Source organism: Sorghum bicolor, chromosome 2 (genome assembly GCF_000003195.3).
Source record: "Sorghum bicolor cultivar BTx623 chromosome 2, Sorghum_bicolor_NCBIv3, whole genome shotgun sequence".
NCBI lineage: Eukaryota > Viridiplantae > Streptophyta > Magnoliopsida > Poales > Poaceae > Sorghum > Sorghum bicolor.
Window position 1 is genome coordinate 77667705 of NC_012871.2, and position 12002 is coordinate 77679706.

General features: G+C 42.8%; 2 protein-coding genes and 1 long non-coding RNA gene across 4 annotated transcripts; all 3 read right to left on the bottom strand.

The window, feature by feature from the left end:
* LOC110432908 lies at window positions 522-10723 on the bottom strand. The gene is made up of 3 exons (XR_002450190.1): window positions 10551-10723; window positions 8916-10459; window positions 522-534 (listed from the first exon to the last, which is right to left on the bottom strand). It is a non-coding gene; the product is annotated as an uncharacterized LOC110432908 (long non-coding RNA).
* LOC8077529 (arogenate dehydratase/prephenate dehydratase 1, chloroplastic) lies at window positions 1535-4585 on the bottom strand. Of its 2 annotated transcripts, XM_002463405.2 has the most exons (6): window positions 4392-4585; window positions 3907-4002; window positions 3756-3833; window positions 3590-3677; window positions 3186-3444; window positions 2608-3116 (listed from the first exon to the last, which is right to left on the bottom strand). In XM_002463405.2, exons 1-5 carry the CDS (start codon window positions 4413-4415, stop codon window positions 3410-3412), a joined length of 321 nt encoding a protein of 106 aa, XP_002463450.2. In that variant the 5' UTR covers window positions 4416-4585; the 3' UTR covers window positions 2608-3116; window positions 3186-3409. The 2 variants fall into 2 exon arrangements, 1 of the variants encoding a protein (XP_002463450.2); XR_002450189.1 differs by lacking the exons at window positions 3907-4002; window positions 4392-4585 and having other exon boundaries at window positions 1535-3116; window positions 3186-3267; window positions 3382-3444; window positions 3756-3900.
* Window positions 4731-7880, bottom strand: LOC8077530 (L-ascorbate peroxidase 2, cytosolic). The gene is made up of 9 exons (XM_002463406.2): window positions 7676-7880; window positions 7400-7574; window positions 7226-7291; window positions 6309-6357; window positions 5730-5815; window positions 5560-5639; window positions 5310-5412; window positions 5154-5212; window positions 4731-5067 (listed from the first exon to the last, which is right to left on the bottom strand). The coding sequence occupies exons 1-9, from the start codon at window positions 7792-7794 to the stop codon at window positions 5052-5054; spliced, it is 753 nt and encodes a 250-aa protein (XP_002463451.1). The 5' UTR covers window positions 7795-7880; the 3' UTR covers window positions 4731-5051.

A 12002-nucleotide genomic window follows, 5' to 3' on the forward strand; every position in this document is an offset into this window, starting at 1 on the left:
CAAACAAGATTGCTTCAATATGATAGATCGGGTTTTAAAACCCATGGGTTTATAGGTTTGGGTACTACATCCTCAGACCCATGCCCAAAAACTCGTTGTGCCTGGATTTTTGTCTATTAACAAATCTATGGGTAGAGAAATTGATCCATATTTTTATTCTAATAGAGTAAAAAACCTATCGTGTTTTAGATTTTGGTTACGCGTTGCCATCTTGAGATGCAAGTGACTATCTTCTTCTCATTCCTTACTCTTTTTTATTTTACTATATATATATATACACACACTATTATTGATTTTAAAATAGCATGTTTTTTACTCATTGTCACTACAATTCCTCGTGACTCATTAGCACGGATCAAGGGAGCATGGTGTTGTGTGTGTGTGTTTTTGGGGGTAAGGAGCCATTTTGATGTTTTGATATTAGGAGCCGAAGCTCTGCCTAAAAGGCCTAGGGGCCTGTTTGGCAGAATTCCTCACGAGGGGTTCCTATAGAGGAGCAATTATAGTTTTGCCAAAATAGTTCTGGCTCCTGCACTTTTTACTAAAAACGTTTTTTTTTAGAAAAATATTTGGCAGGCTCCTCTGGAGGAGTCAGAGTTAAAGCCAAAGAGAAGCCCTGCCAAATAAGATCTAAGTCTCACCTTAGTTTCTATTTCACGGACCAAACCACCCTAGCCGACCGCTCGAATGACCTATTCATTTCTTTTGTCATTCTTCATCAAGTCTAAAACTAAAATTGCCCAAACACCAGCACTACTTTGAAATGTCAAATTTTGTATTCTAAAGTTATCGGTCAAAGTACCACCATATCATTGTCAAAGTACCACCATATTTCGGTCGTTGGGGCTTTCGCAAGGAAAGAAAAGCTTTTCTTTTTGTCATATAACTATATAAGCAACTATTATTGAGGTTATATTATACTCCCGCCATACCCATAAAGAAAAGTCATTTAGAACAATGACATGGTCTCCAAAGGCTAAATTTAAGTCCTTATTTTATAATAAAAATATATTTATCAAAAAATAGTATACGTATATTTTTACGAAGGTATTTTTTAAAACTAACCTATTATATAGTTTTCACATTTTCAAACTCAACAATTTAAAAGTTATTTATAATTTATATTTTTAATGTTTGATACAATTCTTATCCAAAACAATATAAGAGTATATATTAAAGTCGTATTAGCGCTGCTACACGTACACGTACATTCGGCTGGAGGCCGGGACGTGATTTGAGTCCGGCGTGCAAGTTGGAGGACAAAGGCTGTATGGGCTCTTTTAAAAAAGGGGCTATTGCGTTCTTACCCTTGTTTCAAAGTCTAATTGTGATTCTACTCTCGCTTTTGTTATTATTGCGATTTTACCTCTGCTTTGTCAAAACGAAGCTTTACTTTACCCCTACTCCGTGAACTGCCAGTAACAGTGTTAAATTGGCTTGGCAAGGATAACTTTGCCCTTGCAAAAATACTCCTACTTTTCTGAGTACATTATGATTTTACCCTTGTTTTTAGAAAAAAAAATTGACAGCAACGTTAGACAACTTGTTACATATATTTCCACGTAACATGCAAATATAGATAGATACACAGCGAATACACGGTTATCCTCCTAGGAATTACACCAGCGAATACACAGTTATCCGAATCACTTTACAAAGAGAAACTAATTTCCCTACAAAATCACACCATAGGAGCTCCAAATCTTACCTAGTCTCTTCACCAACATTGCGTAAATCCATCTCCTGCCGCTCACCAGCACTAGTGCCTGGCGCCCACCCGCGCAGGGCCCTGGCCGCCGGACGCAGAGGCTCCTGGCCGCCAGATGTGGCTTCTGCAGCCCACCCGTGCGGCGCCTGGTTGCCCGACACCACGCTCCAGCCCGACGCGGCGCCTGAAGCCCGACGCAGCTGCCTCCAGCGTGACGCGGCGCGCCTCCAACACGAAGCCAGACGCGGCGCGCTCCCGCCTAAAGCCCGACGCAGCGTGCCTCCCGCCCAAAGCCCAACGCGGCGCCTGTTGGGAGCACGACGCGGCTCCTGCGCGGCAATTGCTGGCCTGGCCCTCCGCGCGACCGGCCGTCGTGACGCCCGCTGATTCCGTGCTTGCCCAGCCGCTAGGGTTACACGGGAGAGACACAGAGGATACGGCAGAGAGATAGAGAGAATGGGGAATTGGGGAAAGATATGATTGGATAAGGGGTATTATTGTCCTTTGGTCTTATTGTGAAGGGTTTTGTTGTTTTTTATTTTTTTTTATTTCAGAAACAACTAACAGAGTTAAAAGTAGGGGTAAACTGAGCCTTAGTAGTTACAAAGCAAGGGTAAAATCGCAACGATGACAAAAACGAAGGTAAAATCACAATTGGACTTTGAAACAAGGGTAAGAACGCAATAGCCCCTTTAAAAAAGGTTAAGTTTTGATCACAAGTCTTGATTTAAAAAAAGAACGTTGAGTTGAAGGCACTCGACCTCGATCTCCTGTTTGTTATTTGAGCAAGGAAGGCAGAGGTGATCGGAAATGCAACCTATTTATAGATTTCAATATTAAAAAAAATCAAACAAGTGGCGGAACAAACCGCCCAGGCACGAAAAGTGGAAAGCACATGCTAGACCATAACAATAATAACCATTAGTGCAATGTTTTCCTGACGTCCAATCCTTAACCACCGCAGTTGCATCATCATGGACAGACTAAAATTCTCCAGCAACGTTCTATTGTACCAAAGGTTGACCAGTCATCATCTCCTTTTCTTTTCTGTTAGGTTCTATATATGTCAACAGATAATACTGTACCTTTTCACAAAGTTCTTGGAATGAAATTCTAAGACATGAATTGTAGGTTCTTGACATCAATAAAATTAGAGAGGTCCTCCTGAGACATACTTCAACCAGAAATGAACGAATGTCATACTTCTTGTCGTGTTGGCAAGTCTCTAGTGCCACGTACTAACACTTTTCCACGACAACCAGAGAGGATAAAACAACTCCAGCTCCAGGGTTGGGGATATGAACTACAATCAAGATCAACTATGGGTTTGCAGAAGTCACTTGTCATTTCACCCTTCACTCACACCTGTAGGGTAGCTCCCAAGAACTTTTAGGAACTTTGCGAATTCCTGAGGATCAAAATGAATCTGAATCAGCTCTTGCTTACCGCATTGACATAATAACTGAGAAAACAATACCTTCAAGTTTTCAAGAGCACTTTGAGCATTTGGATCAGCCATTGACGCTTCAAGATCTACATAGAAGAGGTAGTCAAAGTGCCTGGCTCAACAGTGTGAAAAAGGGTGATATGAGGAGCATGTCTATACAAGCAGTTTAGAAAAATCTCAGATTCTACACTCGCAAAGAAAATTAAATGGTAAAATTAATTCCTACTTCAGTGGTGCAGAACAGTTATCATCAGCTACACGTAGAGGCCTTTTGTGGGCGGCTTTCCATCTGCATGACATATAGAGCAAATCTGTGCTGCTAAGTTCTCTCTTGGGAGGCAGGATGGACCGAGAAGTGGGAGCATAGTAAGTGTTTTCAAGAATGAAAATGTCAAAGTACCTTTGTGAGGTTCACTCGCAAAAAAAAAGAGTACCTTTGTGAGGTTGGTTTTTCAGAGCAAACACCGCGAGTACTTTGAACAGTTGACCAGGTCCCTCTTCCAGAGATAAGACTACGCTGGTCTGGAGGTAATGATCTTATATTATTTCACTACCAAGGGAATGGGCATGAATGATTTGAAGATCACCGGCATCTCATACCTTGAATGGCTTGTCGGTGCGAGGAATAATGGGTTCTCGAGCCAGCATCATAAGACGGGTGACATTGTCTGTGTCATCCTGTAAGTGGAGTTGGATCTTTCTTCAAGGAAAGAAGGAATCGTTTCATAAATGCAGAATGAAGTTGCTGTACCTGAATGCTTTCTGCAAGAATATCCAGCCCATAAAGTTGAGCAGCTAACGAGCTAGCAACTGCAGCAGTATCTTGGAGCTTTTGTTCCGCAATAAGCTAGAAAAAAAAGCCGGTATACATGATTAGTAATTAATTGATAGTGTGGAGAACCAAACAATCAGATATTCAATTAGCTACGCAAATAGCCTAAAGGAAACAAACATATAATGATAGTAGACTCAGTGTCTTGGGTATGTAAAGCAGAAGAAAAAACAATGATACATTTGCTGCACCTGCTGTATCATCAACAGCTTCCCTATGCTCAATTTCTAATTTGGTCAATGTTTGTTCACATTGTGCAAGAGCCTAATGTAAGTAGAAAATTTTCTTTAGAGAGGCGAACAGGGCTGAGAATATATACAAAGTTGGTTTGTAAAGACTTGACTTTACTTGAGGATGGCTCATAGCTGTCATAGGGAGGCAAATAAGGTAGCTGGCAAACTTACTAAAAAGACAACAAGATCCGACATCTTGAATTCAGGTCTTTCTTCTTGCTAGGCACTTGCGCATCATAAACTTGTAAAATTAAGCTTGTGCTACAAAATATCGACTGAGGTAACAAAATCCGTCTGTGACATGTTTGCAACATTTTTGTGATGCAATGAAACATTTACCATTTTCAAAAAAAAAAAGGAACACTCCAACGGTCATGGAAACCCAGCTGATGATCAGCTCTAAAAAACAACAACTAATCCCAGCAGATGAGCAGAGCACAAAATCAACCACCAATCCCAGCAGATGAGCAGAGCGCAAAATGAACCACTAATCGGCCAGACTCCACTTCATATCAGAGCTTCGATATCGATAGATATAGATAAATAATAAATAGAAAAACGAACCATGACATTACACACTACATCTTCAGCTGAGTTCATCAATGCCGGAAAGGAAATCACATTACTCTAACCATTCAAGGGAAACACACAAAAGATGGGCCTGCCTCACAAGGCCGACGATTGTTTATTACATCCACCATACTCTTCTGGTTCTCATTGGTCTTAGATGCCAAATAGCCAGCAAGACAAGATAAATCAGCTAGGCAACAATCTTCATCCGCACCTGCCCAGCCCTGCCCCGCCTGTCCCCTTCTTTATGAGCACCTCACCTTACGCCTCAGCAAATCTGCACAGTGCAAGAGATTTAGTGTTTGTTGCCCTAGTAGTAAACAGGCATTCGATCACGGGGAGAGACCGATCAGCACCACTTACCCCAATTCGGAAAGCTTCAGGTGGGCCTCGGCGTAGTCAGCAAAGAAAGCGTCCTCATCCTACAAATCAGGCAAAATCATCACAGGTATCATAAACCTGCAAGCTAAAGGCCGACTCCCCAACAAATGAGAACTATGCAAGGATTAAATGACATACCGCTGCATATTTGTCAACAAGTGGGCGGAAGGATGGATCAGAGAGGAGGGCTTTGTCACTTGGTAGCTGTAGAAGGCCTTCCTTCTCTCCACTCAGAAGCTCCCTGTCATAGTTTATTCAACTTATCTTAATGAAGACTCGTGTCAGAGTTCATGCTCCAGGATTGTAACACAGCTATTCAGTTTAACCAACAAAACATGGTATGAGTAGAAATAAGAGTTGCCTTCTTCAAAAGAAACAGATCACGTACGTGAAGTAAGAGTTGTCAAAGATTAAAGGGTTGGATGTCCAGGCTCCCTCAAACCCAGATCTATCCTTGTGGCATCTTCCCTACAAGAGAGACAATTCTGCATAAGCACCACCTTTCAAGTTGCCAAACACCCAAAAAAATACACAGGCTAGGTGACCAGTTCCACCAACCAGGGTGTGACCACCAGAAAGTGCAACAATGTCCTGGTCGCTCAAACCCATCTGTGTGGAGAAAACCTGCCTGAGGTGATCAGAACCTGATACAAGAGACCAAACCAGTAAGTCCACCTATCCCATTTGTACCATTGAGAAACATTCTAACTTTATCCTTGACACGACAAAGAAGGCAATCCAAGAACTCAGATCAAATGTTCCTCACGAATTCTTATGCACTAACTGAGTAGATTTCTTGTATAGTCAAAGAAGGATCACACACAGTGCACCCAGAAGCATGCCTACATCAAGGCAGAAGCTTCAGCAATATCAGAGGAATTCTATAATTGTGGCCTTGTTTAGTTCACCCCGAAAACCAAAAAGTTTTCAAGATTCCCCGTCACATCGAATCTTATAGCACTTGCATGAAGCATTAAATATATACGAAAAAAAACTAATTACACAGTTTAGGTGTAAATCACAAGACGAATCTTTTGATCCTAGTTAGTCTATAGTTGAATATTATTTGTCACAAACAAACGAAAGTGCTACAGTGTCAAAATCCGAATTTTTTTCGGAACTAAACAAGGCCTGTACCTTGGGTGGCATCAGGAAGGCGGCCTTCTGGCGGAGGCTCAGGCTTGTCCTACAGAATAAAAACAATGATTTCATCAACAGCCACAGCTAGAAGATCAATACAGTAAAGAAACTGCAGTCTGAAACAAAGCATAATAACATATTCCCACTAGCAGATGATGTAGCTTCTACAGCGAACAAATAGAAATACTACTAACCCAAGGCAAGAGTCTTAGGCGATAAACTAGAACAAGTATTTTAAGGACTGGATAAAATGCTACACACAGGTCACAGGACATAGCTAGTTACTAATTACACGATCACCATCTATTTAACCAGAAGCTGGCCAGCGAACAGTCAAAACATCTGCAGAATGAGTAATATACTACTATATGAACAAACACGCAAAATAGCATCTAATGCATATGGACCCTATGCAGCAGATCAACTAGCTCCATGGCACAACTGTCCTCCTAATATTACCACTCTCTCATGTGACGGGCTGATAATGTAGCTAGGGAATTTTATTTGGCAAACCAATACACTATCACAAATTCACAAGAATTTTAAACGTGGCACATAAAAGGGGTAAATGTAAATTGCCAACCTATCAACGGTCCATCCAACCTGAGAAACATCTGAAATCATTGTCCACACGATGAGGGATTGCAAGAACTAGCATCACATGAATCCAGAATGTATGGTAATAGCTAAAGCCAACAGAGGCTGGAGTTAAGCCACCATGTGCTACGCATGAGCACGTGTCAGCGAGCCAGGGTGTCGCAGGTACAATTGGTAGCGACTAGGGTTTATTTTGCTTAAACCCTAACAAAATCTCTGGTTTGGGTTGGGTTAGGCTGGGGCTTGATGATTTTTTTCTATCTAATAATAATATAATAAAACTAAAAAGGGTTATTAGAAAAAGGAATCCGCCTCACCTGCCTCCCAGGGTGGAAGGGGACATCAGGTCCGCCGGTTACCTCAACTGCCACGACTCCGGCAAGCTGCAACAACCACACAGTGAATAAGACCATAAAATTCGTTAGTCAATCTAGATAGAATCAGACGAATGGATGGGTGATCAGAGTTGCAATCTCAGGCAGGCAGGTAACCTGGTAGAAGTCAGCATAGGATAGGATGGGGAACTGCTCCTTGATAGGCTCTAGCAGCCTGACGGCAATTTCCAGTCCGGCGTTGGCTCCGTGCGCCTGCTCGGCGGGGTTCTTCATGGTGCCGAAGGGCCCCCCGGTCTTGGTGGCCACATCGAAGGTGCCCGCGGAGTGCCAGCTGCGAGGAGGAAGGAAGGAGTTGGGAGTGGAAGTAGTTTCGGGATTTCCGAATCGGATCGGGATCGGGATCGGGCGAAGAAGAAGTGGGAGAGGGCTTACGCGAGGCGGAGCATGAGCGGGGCGCAGTTCTTCTCAGCGATGAGGCCGCGGAGCTTGCGCTTGGCCTTGTCGACCGCCTTGAGGTAGTCCTCACTCACCGTGGGGTAGGCCTTCACCATGGCTGCTGACGTCACGACCCGCTCTGCTACTGGCCCGGTGGTCCGATCGGAGAATGGCGCAGCGAAGGACGAAGGAGATGGGTGGGTAGGCGTCGTTATATATACGCGTAGACCGGCGCCCAGAGAAGCTTCTAGTAGGTGGAATCGAGGCCGTTGGGCGAGAGATCGTGCGGCCGGGAGGAACCCGGATCGGTTCCGCCCCTTCCTGTCTCAGATCCAGCCGGGGCGTGGGCCGAGCGGCGTGTGTGAACACGGCAGAGGGCTCGGAGATTCCTCCGGCGAGTGGTGCCACGTGGTGGGTGGGGATTGGCAGGATGGGCACCCGATTGACCTTGATCCGAATATTCTATGCCTGGGCCCACGTCGGCTACAGTGGCCTCCTGCATTTTCTCTTTCCTTTCGATTTTTATTAATAATTATTAAAGGCGTGCATTTTTCGTGCCGCCCCATAGCGGGTGTTTTGTCACGTTGTTTGGCATGACACCATATATGTCAAATGGTTCGGATTCTCTATGAACTATAACCTAGATCGTTTGGCTTCGTCACCATGCATTACGGGGCAAATAAACTTAACCTCACCATGTATGAAGGTGAGGGTGTAGTTACCACGTGGCCTGCAACCCAAAGGAGCCTGTTGACGTGTCCCGAAGGAGCCTGCTGACGTGACTGACACATGGCGGAGTACGCAGCAAAAAGAACCCTACCACGCATCATGGTGGGTTTGGATATCCCGCCGCGCATCATAGCAGTGTGTACTTTGCAGTAGGCCCATGTAACTCTGTGCAGTGCAACACCAGTAGCTTGTGCAGCACTATGCGCGAAGTTATTTAGTTCCCAAAAATTTTTGACATTGACTACTACAATATTTTCATTTGATAATTATTGTTCAAATATGAAGAGAAATTTTTTATAATTATTTTTGCCATCAAGATTCATCTCATAAATTATAGATAAATTATATAATTAATTTTTATTTTCGTCTATGTTTAATATTCTATGCATATATCTAAAGAATTAATGAACGAAAAATCTTGAAAAAAATTTGGAAACTAAACAGGCGCTAAGAACGATAGTCGGCAACATGCATTTATCACTGCTGTTGCACAGCTCAGGCCAGCCACTTCGAGGAGTGTTGCACAGTGCTGTACAGAGCTGCATGGGCCTACTGCAAAGTACGCCCTGCCATGATGCGCGGCGGGATACCCAAAACGCCATGACACGTGGCGGGGTTCTCTTTGCCACATACTTCGCTACGTGTCAGTCACGTCAGCAGATCCCTTCGGGCTACAGGCCACGTGGTAGCTATACCCTGCCGCCATGTATAGTGGGGTATAGTGCATTTGACCTGTCATATATGGTGGCGGGGTCAAATGGTCTAGTTTTAAAAATATTTTTAATTTCAGGTTAGATCTAAAATATGTTTCAAATTTAGGCTAAAAATAAAAAATTCACAATACCAGCCATGTAAAATCCCTATCACATGGGCCCCACACATCAGTCTATATGCCCTCATCCTCCTTCCTCTCGCTCAAGCCATACCCGACAGCCGCGCTGCGTGCGCTCACCCCCACGCATGGCCTGCACTTGGCCCCCACGCCCCTGCGATCGACCCTGCGCTTTGCTCGCTTGCGCAAAGTAGGCCTCTTTAGATCCATCCAAACAGGCTAAAACTTTTGGAGAAATGAGCACTTTTTGAAATAATAGATCTAAACAGGAGCTTGTAAAACTTGGATGTAAAGATTTGAAATTTGGGACCTTGGAGCCTCAAAACTATGTAAACTTGCTTAGGGACCCGTGTCATGTGTCTTGTTGACCAAAAAATTTGGGAAGCATCTAAACACCTATTTGAATGTAAAGTTTACAGACAAAAGTTTTGGGATGTAAAAATTTAGGATCTAAACAGGCATCGCCAGGATCGAAGAGAAACCAAGTCAACCTGCATCGAAGGAGAATATTCCCTCTAGGGGATAAGCAAGACTTACCTCCTAAGGGCTCGTTCGGCACCGGCTGCACCAGGTTTCGTTCCTAGATCCGGTACTCCAATTTTGAATACCGGTGTCTCCGTTCCACCCGGAACAACGCCTCGGAATGGTCCGTTCCGAACAAAAAGAACGAGCCCTAACTCGTCCGCTCAATTCAGAGGAACCAAATCAACCACATCTATATCTATACTAGTAGGAAACACGCGCCCCTGCGCGTGTCCAGTAAAGGCTTACCAAAGTTTGTGTGGAAGCATGTGCAGTGACAGCTGAGTTTTTCTTTTTGTCAGTAGTGTGAGTTTAGTTGTAGGTAATGTTCAGAGCTGAGGGTGCAAATAACTGAAACCGCACAACAGTAAGGTGTTTGTGGGATATTGTTGGCGGCAGAGATAAATGATAGAAGAGTAGGAGCAAACTAATTATCAGATTCTTTGCCATTATATAGATGCTCCCGAACATTGTCACAAGGTAAGGTAGGACGTTTAGAGGTATTTGTAATCCTATGTAAGAAGGTACAAAGATAGCATACATTGGTAAACAAATAGATGAGGCCGTAACATCAAACTGTTGCATTATTGATTGACAAAAGATAGTGTTGACAGGTATTGCAAAGACTAAGATAAATCTTACATAGCTGATGTTTCTCTTGGATGTGTTTCCTGGGTGCTTGATCCTGGTGGAGGTGTCTAATAACAGAAGCAAACAGTTAGGACCGTTAGTCAGCAAGTAGTTTGTGTGCTTTGTGCAATTGTGGATGTTGAAATGAGGGCAACAAACCTGGCATGTAGAAGAGGCAGTAGTATGACCAGGTTCTATGTGTACCACCTTAGGGTTGTCATGATGTGCCTCTTGCTGAGGATGCTGCTGAGATACCTGCTGTTTGAGACAACATAGGTCTTAAAGACGTTGGTCATAGTTATTTCTGCAAATTTTAGAAGAGAAGTATGGTGTCATACATCCTATAAATGAGAACTGTACTATGAAATGGAATCTCTGAATATACTGTGGTGGATTTCAGTGCTCGGGTTAACTGAAAGGGAGGAAGGGAAGTTTTTTTTTTTGTTATCTGACAAATGCGTTTCAATATTTATGGCTGAGGTGTTTATTGTGTACTGAAGTGTTGGCACGTATGTTGCCAATAGATGTGGTCCTTGCCACCGATCATTGTGAACTCCAATGCAAAAGCAGCCGACAGTAGGACCGCCACAGGAGGAGCTGAATTGGTGGAACAACAAAACAAAGGGCACTGCACAACAGGAGGCAAAATAGTGACAAACCTTTCTTCGCCGGACACCGTAACAACGGCAGCCCATAAACCAAACATACATGCATTCTGTATACAAACATTAGAACAAAAACTCAGGAAAAAGGAGAAGTCATAATATATATTTTTTTAGCGGGTAGTGGCCAAAATATATCTTCAAATGCAAATGTTATATAGCATATAACAATAATATGCCACCATCATTCGGAGGCACAAATAGTATAGAGCATCTAAAAAACCTGAAGGCTGACCTTTTCCATGTTGCTAGAGTGTAGCAGGTAGTTTCTAATTTCTTGACATCCTTATCCTATGACCTAGGAAGCCAAACCAAGTTGACACCAAATCACAAAACCTGAAAAGTTGAGACCAAATTTAAATGTCAGATCAAATCCAGGTCTACCACATTTCAGTTCATAGTGATCAAACCAAACATAAAGTTTTCTGTATTCTACAAAAGAGGGCGTGAAACTATTTGCAGCTATAAATAATCTATATATAGCAGAAAAAGCAGTAAGAAAATATTGTTAATTTAATGGTATATATGTACCTATGGCAAATAGACACTTACACCAGACATCATTGGAGAGATGTACACGGATTTGGAAGCCACAACTCATAGTTTTTTTAAAATCATCAGAACTCATAGTTGGTTTGATCTTTTTAGTTAAGATATCATAGCACGACCAAAACATAGTAAGTGTTTTTATCACAAACTGCTCGAGTAATCCAGATAGGATATCATACAACCACCAAAATATGGTAATAGTCTTTATCAAAAACTGTCTGAGTAACCTGTGTGAAAGGAGAATCTAGAATTGGAGAATCAAGCAACATTGTTAGGTAATGAGTATCAAGAAAATACCTGTGAGGTCTAAAATCTGTTGACACATCACATCCTTCCCTAGTTCTGTAAGAACCTGATAGGGGCGGATATACATATTAGAAGTTGTTCCATAATTGCTATT

Bases quoted from the DNA above. Each gene is read 5' to 3' on its own strand.
- LOC8077529 (XM_002463405.2), bottom strand. From the start codon at position 4,415: ATGTCGGATCTTGTTGTCTTTTTA. The intron at 4,003-4,391 runs GTAAGTTTGCCA...TTTTTTTTCTAG, and splicing joins CGGATCTTGTTGTCTTTTTA to CTTATTGCGGAACAAAAGCT. The intron at 3,834-3,906 runs GTACAGCAACTT...CTCCACTTACAG, and splicing joins TTCTTGCAGAAAGCATTCAG to GATGACACAGACAATGTCAC.
- LOC8077530 (XM_002463406.2), bottom strand. From the start codon at position 7,794: ATGGTGAAGGCCTACCCCACGGTGAGTGAGGACTACCTCAAGGCGGTC. The intron at 6,358-7,225 runs GTGAGGCGGATT...TTTATTCTGTAG, and splicing joins CCTTCCACCCTGGGAGGCAG to GACAAGCCTGAGCCTCCGCC. The intron at 5,640-5,729 runs GTTGGTGGAACT...TCTCTCTTGTAG, and splicing joins TTTCTGGTGGTCACACCCTG to GGAAGATGCCACAAGGATAG.